Source organism: Excalfactoria chinensis, chromosome 32 (assembly GCF_039878825.1).
Source record: "Excalfactoria chinensis isolate bCotChi1 chromosome 32, bCotChi1.hap2, whole genome shotgun sequence".
NCBI classification, from domain to species: domain Eukaryota; kingdom Metazoa; phylum Chordata; class Aves; order Galliformes; family Phasianidae; genus Excalfactoria; species Excalfactoria chinensis.
This window is the reverse complement of record NC_092856.1, coordinates 1,000,499-1,018,575: the sequence shown is the minus strand read 5'-3', so window position 1 is coordinate 1,018,575 and position 18,077 is coordinate 1,000,499. Positions and strand designations below refer to the sequence as shown.

General features: G+C 59.3%; 2 protein-coding genes and 1 long non-coding RNA gene across 3 annotated transcripts; 2 read left to right on the top strand and 1 right to left on the bottom strand.

Moving 5' to 3' along the window:
• The first annotated feature begins 78 nt into the window (after nt 1-78).
• UBE2Q1 (ubiquitin conjugating enzyme E2 Q1) lies at nt 79-7,318 on the top strand. Its single transcript, XM_072358798.1, has 13 exons — nt 79-469; nt 1,014-1,118; nt 1,403-1,507; nt 1,891-1,941; nt 3,902-4,042; nt 4,507-4,591; nt 4,859-4,919; nt 5,423-5,513; nt 5,610-5,668; nt 5,934-5,982; nt 6,179-6,274; nt 6,555-6,621; nt 6,863-7,318. The coding sequence occupies exons 1-13, from the start codon at nt 182-184 to the stop codon at nt 6,892-6,894; spliced, it is 1,230 nt and encodes a 409-aa protein (XP_072214899.1). The 5' UTR covers nt 79-181; the 3' UTR covers nt 6,895-7,318.
• Nucleotides 7,319-9,898: 2,580 nt separating this feature from the next.
• Nucleotides 9,899-15,258, top strand: SHE (Src homology 2 domain containing E). Its single transcript, XM_072358797.1, has 6 exons — nt 9,899-10,473; nt 10,862-10,988; nt 12,206-12,436; nt 13,573-13,717; nt 13,812-13,931; nt 14,871-15,258. The coding sequence occupies exons 1-6, from the start codon at nt 10,036-10,038 to the stop codon at nt 15,055-15,057; spliced, it is 1,248 nt and encodes a 415-aa protein (XP_072214898.1). The 5' UTR covers nt 9,899-10,035; the 3' UTR covers nt 15,058-15,258.
• A 1,911-nt stretch (nt 15,259-17,169) lies between these two features.
• LOC140263698 (uncharacterized) lies at nt 17,170-18,076 on the bottom strand. The gene is made up of 3 exons (XR_011905937.1): nt 18,044-18,076; nt 17,837-17,945; nt 17,170-17,747 (listed from the first exon to the last, which is right to left on the bottom strand). It is a non-coding gene; the product is annotated as an uncharacterized lncRNA (long non-coding RNA).
• Between the last annotated feature and the right edge of the window lies 1 nt (nt 18,077).

Sequence of the window (18,077 nt, the reverse complement as noted above, 5' to 3'; positions counted from 1 at the left end):
GCTCTCGGCACAACCCCGCCTCTCGCGCGGATACTTCCGGCTGTTGGCTCCGCCCCTTCCGCTCGCGGCGGGAGGGGTCACTTCCGGCGCGCGGGGCCATCCCGCCGCCATCTTGGGCCGGCTCCGGGGTCTGCGGCGGGGCCCGGGGCCGTCGGGGCGGAGCGGGTCCCTCCATGGGAAGATGCAGCGGGCGGGGGCGGAGGAGGCGGCGGGGTCGCAGGCGGCGGCGGGGGGAGCCGGGCGGAGCGGGGCCGGGTTGGCGGCGGCGGCCCCGGCCGGGAGGCTCCTGAAACGGGAGCTGCGGCTGCTCGAGTCCATCTTCCACCGCGGCCACGAGCGGTTCCGTATCGGCAGCGCCTGCCCCGACGAGATCAGCTGCGAGTTCGTGCCGGGGGCGGGTGCCAGGGCCGGGGGTTCCGCTTCCCGGGGGCCGCCGCCCGGACCCGTCCGCATCCATTGCAACATCACGGTGAGGGCCGCAGGGCGGCGGGGACGGCGGTTAACGGGCCGAGATGGGCCTCGTGTCGGGTCCGGGGCGGTACCGGTCGCCGTTCGGTCGTTGGGAAGCGGCCTGAGGCCGTTGGCGGGGCCTGCGGGGCCGGTTCTTTGCCGTATCGCGGTAACGAGGCCGTGACCGCTCGAGCTCCGTAGCTACAGTCGGTGGGACCGACCCCTGGCCGTGCTGCCCCGGGGCTCTTGTGGGACGTCCCGGTGGGGGGTGGGCGCTGGGTTCGTTCCCCATCCACCCACGGAGCTTCAAAGGGGGTTGTGGGGCTGCAGCTCCATCACGGGGCTCACTGTAGCAGCACCCGGCAGTGATAATGTGAGTGGGAGCCTTTCTACAGCGCTTCCATCCCAGCATGAGATCCATCAGCAGGTGTTATCGGTGTCCCTTATGAGCCCCTCTCTGCCCCCAGAGCATTGAGATCCCTTTGGGTTCCCTCTGAGCTGTCAGAGCATTGCAATGGGATTGTGGATGTTACGGTGCTCAACCCCCTTCTCTTTCCTCTTAGGAGTCTTATCCAGCTGTTCCCCCCATCTGGTCCGTGGAGTCGGATGATCCCAACCTGGCAGCTATCCTGGAAAGGCTGGTGGAAGTCAGGAAAGGAAATACACTGGTGAGAGGTGATGGGTTGGGATGTGGCTGCTCATAGCGTCCGTGTTGAACCCGCTGAGGTGGGGACATGCTTTGCTTCCCAATGAGGGTTTAGGAGTCACAACATCAGCAGTTCTGACTCCTATCACTGTGCCTTCCCATGCGTTTGCACTTGCAGTTTGATCCTACTGTGCTTGGAGGGCAGAAAGGAGCATCTGTGGGGTCCTCACTCAACCTGGGAGGGGGGGGAGTGCTCAGCTCCTTGTGCTGCTGTGTTCTTCTGACATCACTCTGCTCTTTGTGCAGCTTCTGCAGCACCTGAAGCGAATAATTTCAGACCTGTGCAAACTCTACAACCTCCCCCAGCATCCCGATGTGGAAATGTTGGACCAACCTCTGCCGGCAGAACAGGTGAGGAACTCCTCAAGGTGGGGTTTTCTGGGCTTGTTTTTGGAGCTTCTTTTAAAGGCTGAGGCTTCCTAACCCTGCAAGAGGGATGCAGTAGGTGAGGGTCTGTTTCTTTTCCCTTGGCCAGCTCGGTGGGCCTGGCTTTATCTCTCTGGTTTGATGTCTGTCAGTGTTTGAGATATTTCTTATTTGGTTTCTTCTGACTGCTTCCCTCGCCTCGTTCCTCTGTAGCTGCTCAGGTTTATAACCTTCTATAAAGGTTCTTGGCTTTATTCTGCCTTTAAATTGGTTCTGTGTGTAAATCTCGCCTCAGGAGCATCATGGAAAGCAGGGGAGCGTTGCCAGAGGAAGCTCACAATGTAATCGTTGTCTTTTTGTCCTCATAGAGCACGCAGGAAGAGGTGTCCTCTGAAGAGGAAGATGAAGAGATGCCAGAGGTAAGTGCCTCCTTGCTGTGCACCAGGCAGCTGCGAGATGTCTATGAGAGGTGCTGAGGCCCAGAGGTCGTGTTTGGGTGAAGCTGGAGGAGGCCAGGCAGCACGAGAGTCCATTGGAGCCAGTTTGGTTTAAAACTTGTTTGTTCTCAACATTTACTTGCCGTGCACCCAAATCCTGGTCAGCAAACAGGAGTGGCGCATTGGCAAAACACAAAGGATTTGCAGCAGTGACTTGTTGAGGGGCAGGTAGATGAGGTTGAGGTCAGAGCCCCACAGATGGGTTCTCAGTTTGTGCTGTGGGGTCTGAAATTCCCTCACAAGTGATTTGATTGCTGGGATGTTTGTGTGTGGGGCTGAGTTGCCATCGTTGGCAGGAGAACCACGCCGTGCAAACTGGGCTCCTGCAGAGAAGATTTGGTGGGATGGCTCGACGTGTGAGGGAGATAATTGACAGGAGAGACAGCCACGCTTCACTGCAGGCTGAGAATATCACGCTGAAAAACCCACAGGGCTCCGGTTGTTTGGTTTGTGGTTTAGAGATCTCTAGAAGTGGGTGGAATAATCTTGAAATCTCCATGGTGACGTCGTGTTGATGCGCTTCTCCTCCTCGGGTGCTTGAGGTCTGTGCACCTCAGAGCGCTGTGGAACCGCAGGGCCAGGTCACTTGGCAGCAGCCAAGCACTTGTTGGGCTTTTAGCCAAGCGAATATCTTGCTAAACAGAGACCTTTCCAAAGGTCCCTAGAGGAAACTTGGAGGCTTAAACTGCTTGTCTGCAAAGCTCGCTGCTTCTGGGTAAATCTGTGCTGTGTAAATCCTTGTGCTCCTGTAAGCTGGGGAAGAAATCCCTCAGGAAGTGAGTTAGCAAGAAGCATTGCCCCCCCCCCCCCCCCCTTGTGCTCTTTGCTAACACCTTGCTTTGTGCAGCAGGCTGCGCTGTCGTGGAGAGCAAAGGTTTCTTGCTGGGCCGTGCCCTGTTGCAGAGATGCATTATATACAGGTTAATCCACTCGAGGGATTTTCTGGGAGGATCTATTTTCCTTTTGTGATGGTCTAAAAATGTCAAAGCCTTTCCCAAAGTGCTGCTCTTCCAGAATAGCAGCAGCTAGGCCGGAGAGGCTGAAGCAAGTGCTTGCTTAGAGGATTTAATGCCAAGTGCTGGAGCTCTGTGTATCCACAGCCATTTGCAGGCAGCCCAACCTCAGCATGCTGACGCTGTGGCAGTGAATGCTGTGCCACAGAAGTGATGTCTGCAGCAGTCCCTGATGGCTTGCAACTGTTTTCTGCTGAGGTGGTATTGCACACATCGGCCTAATGGATGCTGCTGTGGAAAGGGATGAGGGGCAGAGCTCCTGCCCTTGCTGGGGAGAGCGCTGGGAGCAGAGCGAGAGCTGAGCTGATAGAAGAGCCTTCAGATAACGCTGTGAAATGTGACCTCTTCTTTGAGAGCAAAACATCCTGCGGGTCTTGTGAGTCTGTTCTTGTGCTCCTGGTGACCCGTGTTTGTGCTGAGCATCCACACAGCGGGGATAATCCTGCCCAGCAGCAGTGCCCACGCTTTGTTCCAGCCTCAGAAACGTGGCACGGGGCTGCTGGATCCAACGTGCAGTTCTCTTTAGCCACACGAGGCTCGTTGGGGAGCATCTGTAAGATTAATGGCTAATTATAACCAGGCGTGAGACTTGGCAGAGGAGGATTCAGTGAACAAAGAGCTTGTGTGAACCCAATTTAAATCTGGAAAGGGAAGTGTGCCTGTCTGCCTGCTGGCTTTGGCACAGGACGGAGCCGGGTGCCTGAAGCTTCCTCATTGAGCGTGTCCAGGCCTTGTGCTAAAGTCTTCTCTTCCCCAATGTGTTTGTGCTTGGGATCCCTCTGCCCAAAGGATTCCGACCACACGTCTCTGCACTTAGAGCAGGGAGCGGTGAGGTGGGTCTGGTGCCATCTCTCCTCTCTCCCTCGTAGGACACAGAGGACTTGGACCACTACGAGATGAAAGAAGAAGAGCCAGCAGACGGAAGGAAAACGGAGGATGAAGGCATTGGGAAGGAAAACTTGGCCATTTTAGAGAAAATCAAAAAGAACCAGAGGCAAGATTACTTAAATGTACGTGCCTCCCAGAGGGCGGGAGGGTTGGGGAAGCAGAGGGGCCTGAGTTAAAGGGGCCAGCTCTGGCAATGGGTACAGCTCTGGCAATGGGTACAGCAGTGGCTCTTTTGGGGATGGCTGAGGGTAATGCAGAGAAGCTGGAGAAGTGCTCCTAGGAAGCCTTCCTGCAGCAAGGTTGGGGGGGTTCCCCTGTGCCCCCAGGAGCTGGGCCTCACCTCTGGCCATGGAGAAGGGTGGTGGGTCGTGTTTTATGCTCCTGGGCTGGGAGATGCTTTTGCTGCAGCTGCACTGTGCTTGTTTGAGGCAAGGGAAGATGGTGCAGAGAGAAGAGGGACAACTTGAGAGAGGGAGGGGGCACGGCAAGGTCTGGTTGGGGGGCTGGGCAGGAGCTGTGGTCTGGGCATTGGTAATGATGGGAGCAGTGTTAACAGAGCAGCTTCTCCCCTCCTGATTCCTTGCAGGGTGCAGTGTCTGGGTCTGTGCAGGCCACTGACCGGCTAATGAAGGAGCTCAGGGATATTTACAGATCACCAAGTTTCAAGGGCGGTGAGTACTGTGATCCCTGCGAGCTTGGGGCTTCTCTTGTCCTTCAGGTTGGCACCTCAGGGTTGGATCCTTTACTGTGTGCTCAGCTATCGTGGGCAAAGCCTCAGCTTTTGGGATGCTGTGGCTCAGTCAGGAGCCATAGAGCCGCCCATAGCATGATGGTTCCTTTGTGGAACAGTCTGTGCCAGGCTGAGGACGTGCTGCAGGGATTTGCATCCCCCTGTCCAGTCCCACCGTCTTCTGACTCGTTTCTTTTTGCCTTTGCAGGATACTATGCAGTTGAACTAGTGAATGACAGCCTGTACGATTGGAACGTCAAACTCCTGAAGTAGGTGGCATGGTTTAGGATGGTGGAATCTTAGTGGTGGGACCAAAACATCCCCAGAGAGCAGGAGGCAGTGAGCAGGGCAGAGCTGGGGTTGGCCTCTTAGTCTCGTGGGCAGCTGACTTCTCTCCAGAGAAAAAATGAGCTCATCTGAGGGGCTCTGCAAGTCTGTCTGCTGTTCCTAGAGTCCTGGAAGAGCTGCATCAGGCAAAACCTTGAGCTCTCACACCCTCCAGACATCAGTTGCTGCCTTTCCCTTGGGCCGGGCGGTCTTTATTTTTAAGCTGGCATGTAAAAAAAGGGTTTGATGGTCTTCTCTGGAAACCAGGAGCAGAATGCTGGCAGCGAATGCTGTCACTGCCCTCTGGGTGTGAAGCCCAGGGCCCCCCTTCCCCGTGGCAACTGGGTTGTGCAGGTATGGGAGCTCTGGGCTCCATTGGCATCGAGCACGGCTGTGTCGACGTGCATCACCTCCACTCTGAGCCTTTGGGCTTTCCTTCCAACAGGGTTGACGAGGATAGCGCTTTGCACAACGATCTCCAGATCCTCAAAGAAAAAGAAGGAACAGATTTCATCCTCCTAAACTTCTCCTTTAAAGTAAGGCTTCCTAAACCCAGCATCCCCAATGCATGCCTGCTACACTGAGCCACCAGAGCAGATGTTCCTCAATGTGCTTCCCTTCTCTTGTTCCAGGATAACTTTCCTTTCGATCCACCATTCGTAAGGGTTGTGTCCCCAGTGCTGTCGGGGGGGTAAGTAACTGTTGGCTCTACTCACAGAGGTCTCCAGCTCTGCTTCCTGGGGTGGTTTTCATTGTAGAGTGGGGGGGAAGCACTGCAGAGCTCTGGTACCTTTGATATGTTTGTGGCAGCCTTCCTGGGAAGTGTGGTCAGGGTTGGCGGATGGTTTTTCTTCCTTTCTTTTGGTTTCATTGGGGTTTTTCTGTTTGGTTTGAGCAGGGGTTGGGTGAGGCTGCATCCATTTCTGATGTAACATTGCCCATATTCCTTCCCCAAGGTATGTCCTGGGTGGTGGTGCCATCTGCATGGAGCTGCTTACCAAACAGGTGAGTCCCAGAGCTCAAAGCTTGGTTCCTGCGTTGCTGCTCTCACCCTGCTGGCAGCCAAATCCTCCTCCTGCCAACAGCTGAGGGCTTGTGCTTCATGCACAGGGCTTGGAAAAGCCCTTCCTCTGCCTCTGAGAGGCTCAGCCCGTGCTCCCATCCACACTGACCTCTCTGCTGTGTGTGCTCTGTCCCTCAGGGCTGGAGCAGCGCCTATTCCATCGAGTCTGTGATCATGCAGATCAGTGCAACTCTGGTGAAAGGGAAAGCACGAGTGCAATTTGGAGCCAATAAGGTAAGAAGGTTCAGTGTGTGGGGCAGCCGGGCAGGGCTTGGGAAGAACAAAACACTGGGTGGTTTGTGGGCCATAAGAGTCTTTGGGAAGGGGATGGGGGAGGCATCTGGGGTATGTTCTCTGCACTGAGTGAGCTGGAAATTGGTTTGGAGGGACAGATGCAAGTGAGAAGGCAGCCAGCCATGCATCATTGTGGGCTGGTGCAGGGGAAAGCCCGTTGAGCTGCTTTGTTTCTGTGGCTTCCAGCTGAACTGACTGTACACCCCGACTTCCCTTGCAGAATCAGTACAGCCTGACAAGAGCACAGCAGTCCTACAAATCCCTGGTTCAGATCCATGAGAAGAATGGTAAGGCCTGAGGGATGGGGGGGGTGCCTTTCTGCTGCTCGAGAACAGCATGGCACCATTTAGTGTGAAATAACACAGAGGGAAAGCAGCCCAGTAAGCTGGGTGCCCTCCAGGGCAGGTGCAGTGTGTGTGTGTGTGTGCCCTGAGTTGCCATAGAAGTTGAAGCTCAGTATATTTTGTGCTTGTAGGGTTTGCATTCCTGCTTGGCCATATTCCTCACCCATCTGTGTTCCTCTTTCAGGCTGGTACACACCACCCAAGGAGGACGGCTAACACAGCCAGGACCCATCTGCTCACTCCTCAATGCTGTACTCGGATCTTCTCACGCCTCTCCGGCTTTCTCCCAGGATATAATAGCTCTGCCTGTTGCAGGACAATAATGGCTGTTATAAACTTTAAAGAGAAAAAAAACTGTTTAAGCAGTTGGACTGACCTTAAAACACTTGCTGGACCCTTGTTAGCAGGCATTCTTATTAAAACAAACTTTTGAGCCTCTTGTATCGCTGGAAAAAAAACAAACTTTCGACTCTACTCCAGTCTAGAAGCGTCCTCCTTTACCTATGCTATGGATTTAATTTATTTTCTTATTTCATGTACACTGCTTTTTTTTGTTACAGTGTATGATGGATGTGTATGGAAAATGTATCTTTGGAGAAAAAAAAAAATGGGAAAAAAAAAAAAAATTACAGTTTGTTAATTTGAAGGTTTTTTGAGTGGTTTGGTGTTTTATTTTATAAGGTGTTGGGTTGTAATTGGGGTGGCTGTAAGGGGGGAGGGATATAGATGGGGATAGAGAAATTGCTTCACTCCCATCTGTGACCAAGCAGGGAAGCCTGGAGCAACCTTGGAAGGAGGAAAAGCTTCTGTGTGGGTGACTGACCCTCCCCTCTCTGAGTCCCCACAGGTGCTGGAAGGGAAGGAAGGAGCTTTTCAGGGTCCTGGAAGGAAGGAAGAAAGGGGAAGAGCTCAGAGTCATGGAAGGGAAGGAGGGGAAGGAAGGAGCTCCTGAGGGTGCTGGAAGGAGGGGAGGAAGGGAAGGAAGGGGGGGAGGGAAGGGAGGGAAGGAAGGAAGGAAGGAAAGGGAAGGAAGGAAAGGGAAGGAAAGGGAAGGAAAGGGAAGGAAAGGGAAGGAAAGGGAAGGAAGGAAGGAAAGGGAAGGAAGGAAAGGGAAGGAAGGAAAGGGAAGGAAGGAAAGGGAAGGAAGGAAAGGGAAGGAAGGAAAGGGAAGGAAGGAAAGGGAAGGAAGGAAAGGGAAGGAAGGAAGGAAAGGGAAGGAAGGAAGGAAAGGGAAGGAAGGAAGGAAAGGGAAGGAAGGAAAGGGAAGGAAGGAAGGAAAGGGAAGGAAGGAAAGGGAAGGAAGGAAGGAAAGGGAAGGAAGGAAAGGGAAGGAAGGAAAGGGAAGGAAGGAAGGAAGGAAGGAAAGGGAAGGAAGGAAGGAAAGGGAAGGAAGGAAGGAAAGGGAAGGAAGGAAGGAAAGGGAAGGAAGGAAAGGGAAGGAAGGAAGGAAGGAAAGGGAAGGAAGGAAAGGGAAGGAAGGAAAGGGAAGGAAGGAAGGAAGGAAAGGGAAGGAAGGAAGGAAAGGGAAGGAAGGAAGGAAAGGGAAGGAAGGAAGGAAAGGGAAGGAAGGAAGGAAAGGGAAGGAAGGAAGGAAAGGGAAGGAAGGAAGGAAAGGGAAGGAAGGAAGGAAAGGGAAGGAAGGAAGGAAAGGGAAGGAAGGAAGGAAAGGGAAGGAAGGAAGGAAAGGGAAGGAAGGAAGAGAATGGAAGAAGGGAGGAAGGAAGGAAGGGAAGGAAGGAAGGGAAGGAAGGAAGAGAATGGAAGGAAAGGAAAGGAAAGGAAAGGAAAGGAAAGGAAAGGAAAGGAAAGGAAAGGAAAGGAAAGAGCTCCTCAGGGTCCTGGAAGGAAGGAGGCAGCTCAGGGTGCTGCAGCTGCTCCGGTGCGAGTCCTGGGCTGGAGGGCATCGCTGACTCATTAGTGTCACAACCAGCCCATCAGCGCTAATCCGTGGTGTTTGAATAAAAGCGATGAGGAAATCAAAGGGCCTCAGAAGTTCGTTATCTCACCCGGCAGCTGCTCTGCTCGTTACCCCCTTGCCCTACTATGAGCCTTGAAAGACCCGGCTGAGAGGAGGTTAACGAGAATCAGTGGCTGGGCTCTGCCGGGGGCTATTTTTAAGCGCTGTGCTGTAGAGCAGGAGGAGAAAAGGGTGCTAAAAACCTTGAGGAGCCCTCCAAGGAGAAGTGCAAGGTCCTGTCCTGGGGAGGAACTGGAAACCTCTCTGCTGGAAGGGAAAGGCTGAGGGTTGGGGCTGCTCGGTGTGGGGCAGAGGGGGGCTCAGGGAGGTATCCCTGCAGGGAGGTACATGGGGATGGAGCCCAGCTGTGCTCCGTGCAATGGGGAGATGCACTGGGGGCGCTGGATTGGTGCTGGGCTCAGCACAGCTGCACTGATTTAATGAGCATTGCGGTTGGGGCTGGATGCTGCCCAGCAGCTGAAGGGATGCTCAGCCCCACAGCAGAGCCCTCAAACACTGAGCCTTGTGGGGTTTGCCCTGTGTCCAGCTCGGAGCCCTGTAGCCCGGCTCCCAGCCCCATAAGGAGCCGCAGTGCTGTGCTGCAATGGGGCTGAGCTGCAGCAGGTGTGGGGTCAGGGGCTGCACGCAGGGGATCTTCAGGGGTCTGTGTGCAGATTCAGTGCTTGGGGGTCAATGTGCAACGTCCTTGGGGTCAGTGCGTGGGGTCTGTGTGCAATTCCAGTGCACTGGGTCTGTGGGGGGAGATCGTGGGGTCGGATCAGTGCTCCGGCTTCCCCTACACGCTCTGCCCCACACCTCACTCGACCACCGCCGGACGGGGACCCCTCCTGTCGCCCTGTGTTGCTCCGTCCATAGCCGCACCGTCGGGCCTGTCCCGATCCCGGCCACCCCCCGGGGCCGCCCCCTCCGGATCTGGGCGGGAGCTCCGGCCCCACCGCCCCCCTCCAGCCGTTTCCAGCCCCGCCGGGCTCCGTCCGTCCGTCCGTCCGTCCCGTCCGGTCCCGTCCCGCCGCCGCCGCATGGGGCCCCCCGGGCCGGCGTGACCGAACCGCACCCCCGGGGATCGCCCCTCACCGCAGAACCGCGACGGCCCCGGCCGCCCTCAAAGGGGGATCAGCGCGGAGCTGCCCCGAAGCGTCGACCGAGGACCCCCCCCCCCGCCCTCGCCCGGGGCTGGAGCCGCACAGAGCCCCCCCCGCGCCCATCGCTGGAGCACAGCCCGGACCCCCCCTCCGCCCCCGACCTCCGGGGGCACCGCCGGACCCCGTCCCCGTCGGGGCGAGGGACGCTCGGAGCGGCCCCCGGTGCTCGGGGCGGGGGGAGAGCTGCGCTGGCCCTGACCCCACCGCCGGCCCCGGGGGGGGCGCTCCCCCGGCCCTATGGCGGCCAAATGGTTCAAAGAGTTCCCCTCCAACCTGAGGACGGGCTCGGAGAAAACGCGACCGAACAAACCGGGCGGCACCGCCCGTAAAAGCCTGGGGGGAACCGAACCGCCCGGGGGGGCCCCGCCGGGGAAAAGCCGCAAAAACTCGGCTGCGGAGGTGGGGGGCTGCAGGGCCGTTCACCCCCCCGGGGCCGGTAAGGACGGGGGCGGCCGTCTATCGAGGGACAACCTGCAGGGACTGCTGCAAGCCGCCGCCGGGAGGATGCGTAAAAACTCGAAGGTGGAAGGGGTCGCGACCGACGGACCCCCCCGGAGCTGCGGGACGTACATCAACCGCCTGATCAAAGTGGAAGCCCACGAGAAAAACCCCAAGGGTTACCCCAGCGCCGGGCCCGCACCCGAGGAGAAGGGCAAGAGCCCCAAAACGGAGACGGTAAGGAGGGGGGGGATGTGGCTGAGCCCAACTCCGAGGTTCCTCCATCAGAGTTTTCCCCCCTTTGCCATCCCCTGACCCCATTGATCCGTTACATGCATGCTCCTGTAGGGCTCTGGAACAGGAATAGGGTAAGGGCCAGCAGTGGCCATAGGGCTGTGTCCCCAAGCAATGCCCTTTGTGTTTATCCCCCATCCTTCCAAATGGCCCCAAGGACCCCCACAGACCCCCGGGTGGGCGCTGCCCCCACCTTATAGTGCCACTCATGGCCAACACACACCCTGCACCGGGGGCTGGGGGGGTTGGCTGCCATCCCACATGGGCACATCCAGTGCCAGCATCCCTGGTGCCCACCTGAGCTGCTGTGTCCCCCCCCTTCCCCCTATAGGTCATCATCCTGGAGGACTACGCCGACCCCTACGATGCCAAACGCACCAAAGGGCAGCGGGATGCCGAGCGCCTGGGGGAGAACGACGGCTACATGGAGCCCTATGATGCACAGCAGATGATCACAGGTGGGTTGCCGTGGTGAGGTTTGGTCTGCCATGATGTGCCATGGTGTGGTTTGGTCTGCCATGATGTGCCATGGTGTGGTTTGGTGGGCCCTGATTGCCATCATGTGCCACATTGTGCCGTGGTGGGGCTTGGTCTCCCATCATGTGCCATAATGTGCAGCTCGGTGTGCCGTGATGGGTCTTGGTGGGCCATGATTGCCATCATGTGCCATGGTAGGACTTGGTGTGCCATGACCTGCCCTGATGTGCCATAACGTGCAGCTTGTTTGCTGTGATGGGTCTTGGTGTGCCACCTTGTGCCATGATATGACTTGGTGTGCCATGACCTGCCCTGATGTGCCATATCGTGCAGCTCGGTGTGCCATGCTGTTCCATAATGTGCCATGACGTGTCTTGTTGTGCCGTCACGTTGCCATAGTGTGCCATGGTAGGACTTGGTGTGCCTTGATATGACTTGGTGTGCCACCACGTGCCATGACACACCATGATGTGCCATGATACACCATCCCATGCCGTGCTGGCACCGCTGGCACCACGCAGCACCGGAGCTGTCAGCCGGGGACCCACCCGGCGCTGAGCTTTGGGAACAGGAAAGCTGCTCTCCCATTTCCTGCACTGCTCCCCATGATAAGGTGTGTGCTGTGCTGCTGCCCCACGGCACAAAGCCCGCACTCAGGGCCGGGATGCATTGCAAAGCCATGCCTTGAGGGGTCCCGTTGTCACCGTGCCCCATTGGGGACCCCATAGCTCGGTGTCCCCCCCACCCCCAGGCTGTGCCCCCCACTCCACCCAGGGGGCCGCAGCCGGACAGAATAACAGGAACTGAGTCGGCCGGAAGCAGGGAATAAAGGATTTGCTGCTGATGGCTTTTTTCCGTGCAGGGCAGCCCTGGAGTTATGGGACCAAATGGGGAGGAGGAGGGGGGCTGTTTGGGTAGAGGGGGGTATTTGGTATTAGGGATTGGGGGGGGGGGGGAAGTAACGGGGGTGTCCCTGGGTGGGGGTGTGGGGTGTAGCATCCTGCAGCCCCGTTTCCTCCGGGATCCCGGCGCCAGCTCCGTGGGGCCGCGACGGCAGGACGGCAACCGGGCGCCGCGGGGATGGGCGCCTTCCTGCCCCTCCCGGCCCCACGTGTTATGGGGTCATGAGGTGTCAATGAGGGGATGGGGGGGGGGGGGTACGGCCCCCTCCCCACCCCAACACCCCTTGTCCCCACAGAGGTCCGCCGCCGTGGCTCCAAGGACCCCCTGGTGAAGGCCCTCCTGCTGCTGGATGAGGCGGGGGGCAAAGCCGAGGTGGCCAAGAAGGCTGGGGGGGGCAGCGAGGCAGTGGGGAGGGGGCCGCAGCTCTACGACACCCCCTACGAACCTGGGGCTGATGAGCGTCCGGCGGCTGAGTATGAGCAGCCCTGGGAGTGGAAGAAGGAGCAGATTGTGAAGGCGCTGTCGGGTAAGAGCTGGGATGGGGAGGGGGCTCTGGGGCTGCAGTGGGGGATCAGCTCCCCCCCATCCATCCATCCATCCATCCGTGGATGGGGAGGGGGATGCAGGGTTGTGGTGGGGGCTGAGTTCCCCCCTCCATCATCCATCCATCCTTCCATGGACAGGGAAGGGGCTGCAGGGCTGCAGTGGGGGCTCAGCTCACCCAATCTATCCATCCATCCATGAATGGGGAAGGGGCTGCAGGGCTGCAGTGGGGGCTCAGCTCACCCAATCTATCCATCCATCCATGAATGGGGAAGGGGCTGCAGGGCTGCAGTGGAGGCTCAGCTTCCCCCATCCATCCATCCATACATACATCCATGGATGGGGAGGGGGCTGCAGGGCTGTGGTTGGGGCACAGCTCCCCCTCTACCCCCATCCATCCATCCTTCCATGGACAGGGAAGGGGCTGCAGGGCTGCGGTGGGGGCTCAGCTCACCCCATCTATCCATCCATCCATCTATTGATCCATCCAGCCATCCATGGAGAGGAAAGGGGCTGCAGGGCTACAGTGGGGGCTCAGCTCCCCCCATCTATCCATCCATCCATCCATAGATGGGGAGGGGGATGCAGGGCTGTGGTGGGGGCTGAGTTCCCCCCTCCATTGATCCATCCATCCATCCATCCATCCATCCATGGGTGGGGAGGGGGATGCAGGGCTGCAGTGGGGCTCAGCTCCCCTCATCCATCCATCCATCTATGAATGGGGAAGGGGCTCCAGGGCTGGAGTGGGGGCTCAGCTCACCCCATCTATCCATCCATCCATGGATGGGGAGGGGACTGCAGAGCTGCAGTGGGGGATCAGCTCCCCCCCATCCATCCATCCATCTATGAATGGGGAAGGGGCTCCAGGGCTGCGGTGGGGGCTCAGCTCCCCTCCAATCCATCCATCCATCCATCCATCCATCCATCCATCCATCCATCCATCCATCCATCCATCCATCCATCCATCTATGAATGGGGAAGGGGCTCCAGGGCTGCAGTGGGGGATCAGCTCCCCCCCATCCATCCATCCATCTATGAATGGGGAAGGGGCTCCAGGGCTGCGGTGGGGGGCTCAGCTCCCCTCCAATCCATCCATCCATCCTCCCCTCCCTCCTCCAGTTCAGTTTGAGGGCTCCGAGAGGCCCCGGGAGGAGGCAGCACGGCAGCACCTGCGTCAGAAGAGCTGGACCCCACGCATGGTGAAACCATCGGAGCAGAGCGAAGGGGAGCGCGTGGACCCCGCCGTGTCGCTGGAGAAGCAGCCGTGGGTCATGGGCTGAGCTGGGGGGGGGATGTAGGGCTGTGTGTGTGTAGGGGGGTTACAGCTCACAGCCCTACCCCTCCTGTGACCCCATAAGGTGGTATCATGGGGCCATCACACGTGCTGAGGCTGAGAGCCGGCTGCAGGCGTGCAAGGAAGCCGGGTACCTGGTGCGCACCAGCGAGAGCGGCAGTGGGAAGTACTCCATTGCACTCAAGTGAGTGGGGGGGCAATAGGGGGTTATCTGTGTAATGGTTGGGGGGGGGTCCTGGTACTGAGATGGGGTGAGATGGAGGGATCTTGACACTGGGATGGGGGTCCTGGTACTGAGATGGGGGGATCTTGGCAAGGGGGGGGGGGGGGGTTGGTAATGGGATGGGATGGAGGGGGTCTTGACATTGGGATGGGGGGGGGATCTTGGCAATGGAGAGGGGATCCTGGTAATGGGATGAGATGGAGGGGGGTCTTGATGCTGGGCTGGGGGTCCTGGCAGTGGGATGGGCTGGTCCTGATCCTGAGATGGGGAGGGGCTTGGTACTGGATTGGGGGCTCTGGCACTGGGGTGGTCTCAGCACTGGGTGTGGTTATCTTGGTACTGGGAGGGGAGTCCTGGTACTGGGATCCTGGGATGGAGGGATTGTGGAACTGGGATGGAGGACGGGAATCCCGGCACTGGATGGGGGTTCTGGTGCTCACTGGGATGGGGGACGGGGGGGGCTCCCAGCAGCGCGAGGGGGGGGTCCCAGCACAGGAGGATCCCCCCATGGAAAGCAATGGCTGTCCCATGGGAATCACTGCTCTCTGAGCATAGCCCCGATGGAGTGCCCCCCCCCCCACTCCAGCCTAGGGGACACGGCTGGCCCCGAACTGCCCGGTGCTGGAGGGGGGGAGGCTGGGTGAGGGGTGGGGGGGCAGAGCGTCCCCTCCCACCCTCATTGTCGGCGGCGCTGGCGGCGTTTCCTTCCTGAGGAAGCGGAGCCCCCGGAGCCGAAACAATCAGAGCAAGACTGGAACAAACACAGGGGCGGGACGCTGCCCTGCAGAGCCGGGTGGGACCCATCAGGGGGCTGCAGCCGTCCTCCCCCCAGCTCCCTTCCACGACCACCAACCACCAACACCCCCCCCCCCCTCTCCTCCCTCCCCCTTCATCCCGCAGGACCAGCCAAGGCTGCGTGCACATCCTGGTGGCGGAGACCAAGGACCACAAATACACGCTGAGTCAGGCAAGCGGAGGCTTTGCCAGCGTCCCCGAGGTCGTGCATTACTACTCCACCGAGAAGCTGCCCTTCAAAGGGGCCGAGCACATGGCCCTGCTGCACCCCGTGCACTGCAAGATGCACTGACTGCGCTGGGACTGCCCCCGGGGGGGGGGGTCCCACGGTGCGTCCCCCCCCATTTGATGGGGTGAAGGTGGCTGCCGGACCTACTACTATAGATAGGGGATGGTGTTCTCCTTCCTTTCCCCCTCCCTGGGGTTGGGGTTGGGGTTGCACTGAGGTCAGGCACTGTGATGGAGGTGTGAAATAAAGATGTTGGCTGAGAGGAGTGGGATGGGATTGGATGGAGTGGGGTGGGAAGAGATGGGATGGATGGAGTGGGGTGGGATGGAGTGGGGTGGGAAGAGATGGGATGGATGGAGTGGGATGGGAAGGGATGGGTTGGGATGGAGTGGGGTGGGATGGAGTGGGAAGAGATGAGATGGGATGGATGGAGTGGGGTGGGATGGGATTGGATGGAGTGGGGTGGGAAGAGATGGGATGGGATGGATGGAGTGGGGTGGGATGGAGTGGGGTGGGAAGAGATGGGATGGATGGAATGGGGTGGGATGGAGTGAGGTGGGAAGAGATGGGTTGGGATGGATGGTGTGGGATGGGATGGAGTGGGGTGGGAAGAGATGGGATGGATGGAATGGGGTGGGAAGAGATGGGTTGGGATGGATGGAGTGGGATGGGATTGGATGGAATGGGGTGGGAAGGGATGGGATGAATGGAGTGGGGCGGGATGGAGTGGAGTGGAATGGAGTGGGAAGAGATGAGATGGATGGAGTGGGATGGGAAGGGATGGGTTGGGATTAGATGGAGGGCTGGGATGAGAGGTTGGGATTAGATGGAGGGCTGGGATGAGAAGGAGTGGGGTGGGATTGGGGTACAGTGGGGTGGATATGGGTTGGGAACCCCAAGGATGTGGGAGATGGGGATAGAGTGGAGGCTGAGGTGTGCAGGGATGGGGTTAAGAGGACCAGAATGGGGTGTGGAGGGGGGGGGCAAAATGAGGGCAGGGATGGGGTTGGGGTTGCCTTGGACCTGAAGATGAATGGATGGGGATGTGGGGGAGAGGAAAGGGGAGAAAGGGTGCAGAGATGGGGTTGGGGGAATAAGGACATGGGGAGGCCATGATGGAGCGGGGCTGGGGGTGCTGGGTGCAGGGATGGAAGGGGTAGTAAGAGGTGCAAGGATGGGGTTGGGTGGGTCTGTTGTAGGGACAGGACAGAGAGGTTGGAAAAGGGTTGCTGGAATGGGAACTGGGATCCCCAGGGATGCAGGAAAGGCACTGAGGGCTGTAGTGGGGCAGGGATGGGGCTGGGGGTGCTATGGGGCCATGTAGGATGGGGCCTCAGCTACGAGGCTCTGGGCCACGTGCAGCTGTGGGTGCAGGTGAAAGCAGGACAGGTTTCCGGGTGGGGGTGACCCCCCCCCCTGCATGGGGCCCACGTGTGGGTAAGGGAGAATGAGGGCAGAACGGCCCCAGGAGGAGCTGGGAGGGACAGAGGGGGGGGGACAGGGCTGGGTGTGGCCCCATGGGTACCATTGGGAGAGCTGGGATATGGGGCTCCCCCTGTGCACACATCTGCATCCTGTGGGGCTTTTTATAGTATGGGGCCGGGGAGGGAGCGTGGGCATCCCCACAGCACCCAGCACTGCAGCCCTCACCCTGTGGTTTCCTGCACAGACTGCAGGCTCTGAGGCCTTGCATAACGTGAGGATTGGGGATGGAGGGGGCAGGGAGGAGGGGATATGAGCTGCAGGGTATGGGGTGCAGCCCATGGCATGGCTTGGGGTTGTGGGGGGCACCGTATGGGGGCATGGCCCTGAGATGGAGGGCAAGGCATAAGGGAGCAGGGAAGTAACAGTGCTTGGCATGGGGGGGGGGCTGTGGTACTCTGGGGAGCTACTGCAAAGGGGATTGGGGGGGGGGGGTCTATGACACACTGGGGGGCTATGGCACTGGTTGGGGGGGCTCAGTGGCATAGGGAGGGGGTACAGCATGGGGAGGGGGTACAGCATGGGGGGGGGGGCTATGGCATAGTGCTGTATGCTACGGTGCAGTTTGGCACAGGGTGTGCACAGCCCAGCATGGGGTACATAGGAAGGGAGTGCTCAGCCCCCCCAGCCCTGAAGGGCTACAGCTTCCAACCCCCCCCCCCCCCCCCAACCCAAGGCAGGAGTCGCTCTGTTAAAATCACACCGCCTTTATTGGGAGGGGGGGTTTCAGCACTACGCCCCCCCCCAGCACAACCAAATCCCCCCCTTGCGGTGCAGTGGGATGGGGCCGATCCAGCCGGACCCTCCAAACCCCCATTGTGGCATTGAGGGGGGGGGGCTCAGCCCCTCCTATGGGCCACTGCCAAACCCAACTCAGCTCCGTTCTCACGCTCCAAGTACTTCCAGCTTGGCCACGGCCCTGGAGCTGCCCCCCATGGGACCCAGCAAGGGCCCCCCCCCCCCGGGCTGGATCCCCATAGGGATGTTGATTGCCCCTGGTGGGGGAGGAGGGCACGGGGGGGGGGGGCCATACCCTGAGTCAGGCCCCAGCCCCCCTTACCAGCACTGCTCCCCGCCTTCCCCCCCAAGTTATTTTTCCAGAGAGGAAATAATCCAAATTGGTGACATGGAGAGGCCCGGGGGGGTCAGGCGGGTGGCAGCAAAGGGGTGGCACTCAGGGGGAGCCGGGGGGGGAGAAAGGGGAGCCATTGGGTGCTGCCCCCCCACCCCCCAGCTTTGCCCCCCGCTGCGCCTGTGCCCTCTGCTTGTACCTGCAGGAGGTTGGGGGGGGGGAGGGGTCTCAGTCAGGGTGGGATGGTGTGTCCCCCCCCCTCATTAACACCCCTCCCTCGGCACTCACCTCATCCCTATGGCGAAGCAGAGGGCGATGGCCAACAGCAGGCTGCCCCCCGCCACCAGGAGGGCATAGGGGGATGTGGGGGAGTGGGCAGTGGCCTCCAGCACAGCCCCTGCAGCACAGGGTGGGGGTGGGGGGGTCAGTGGATGGGATTTAGGGGGGGGGGGGGGGGTCCCAGCCTCCCACGGAGCCCCCAGGCCCCATCCTCACCCCCAGCACCATCAGTGGCGACATCAGCGAAGAA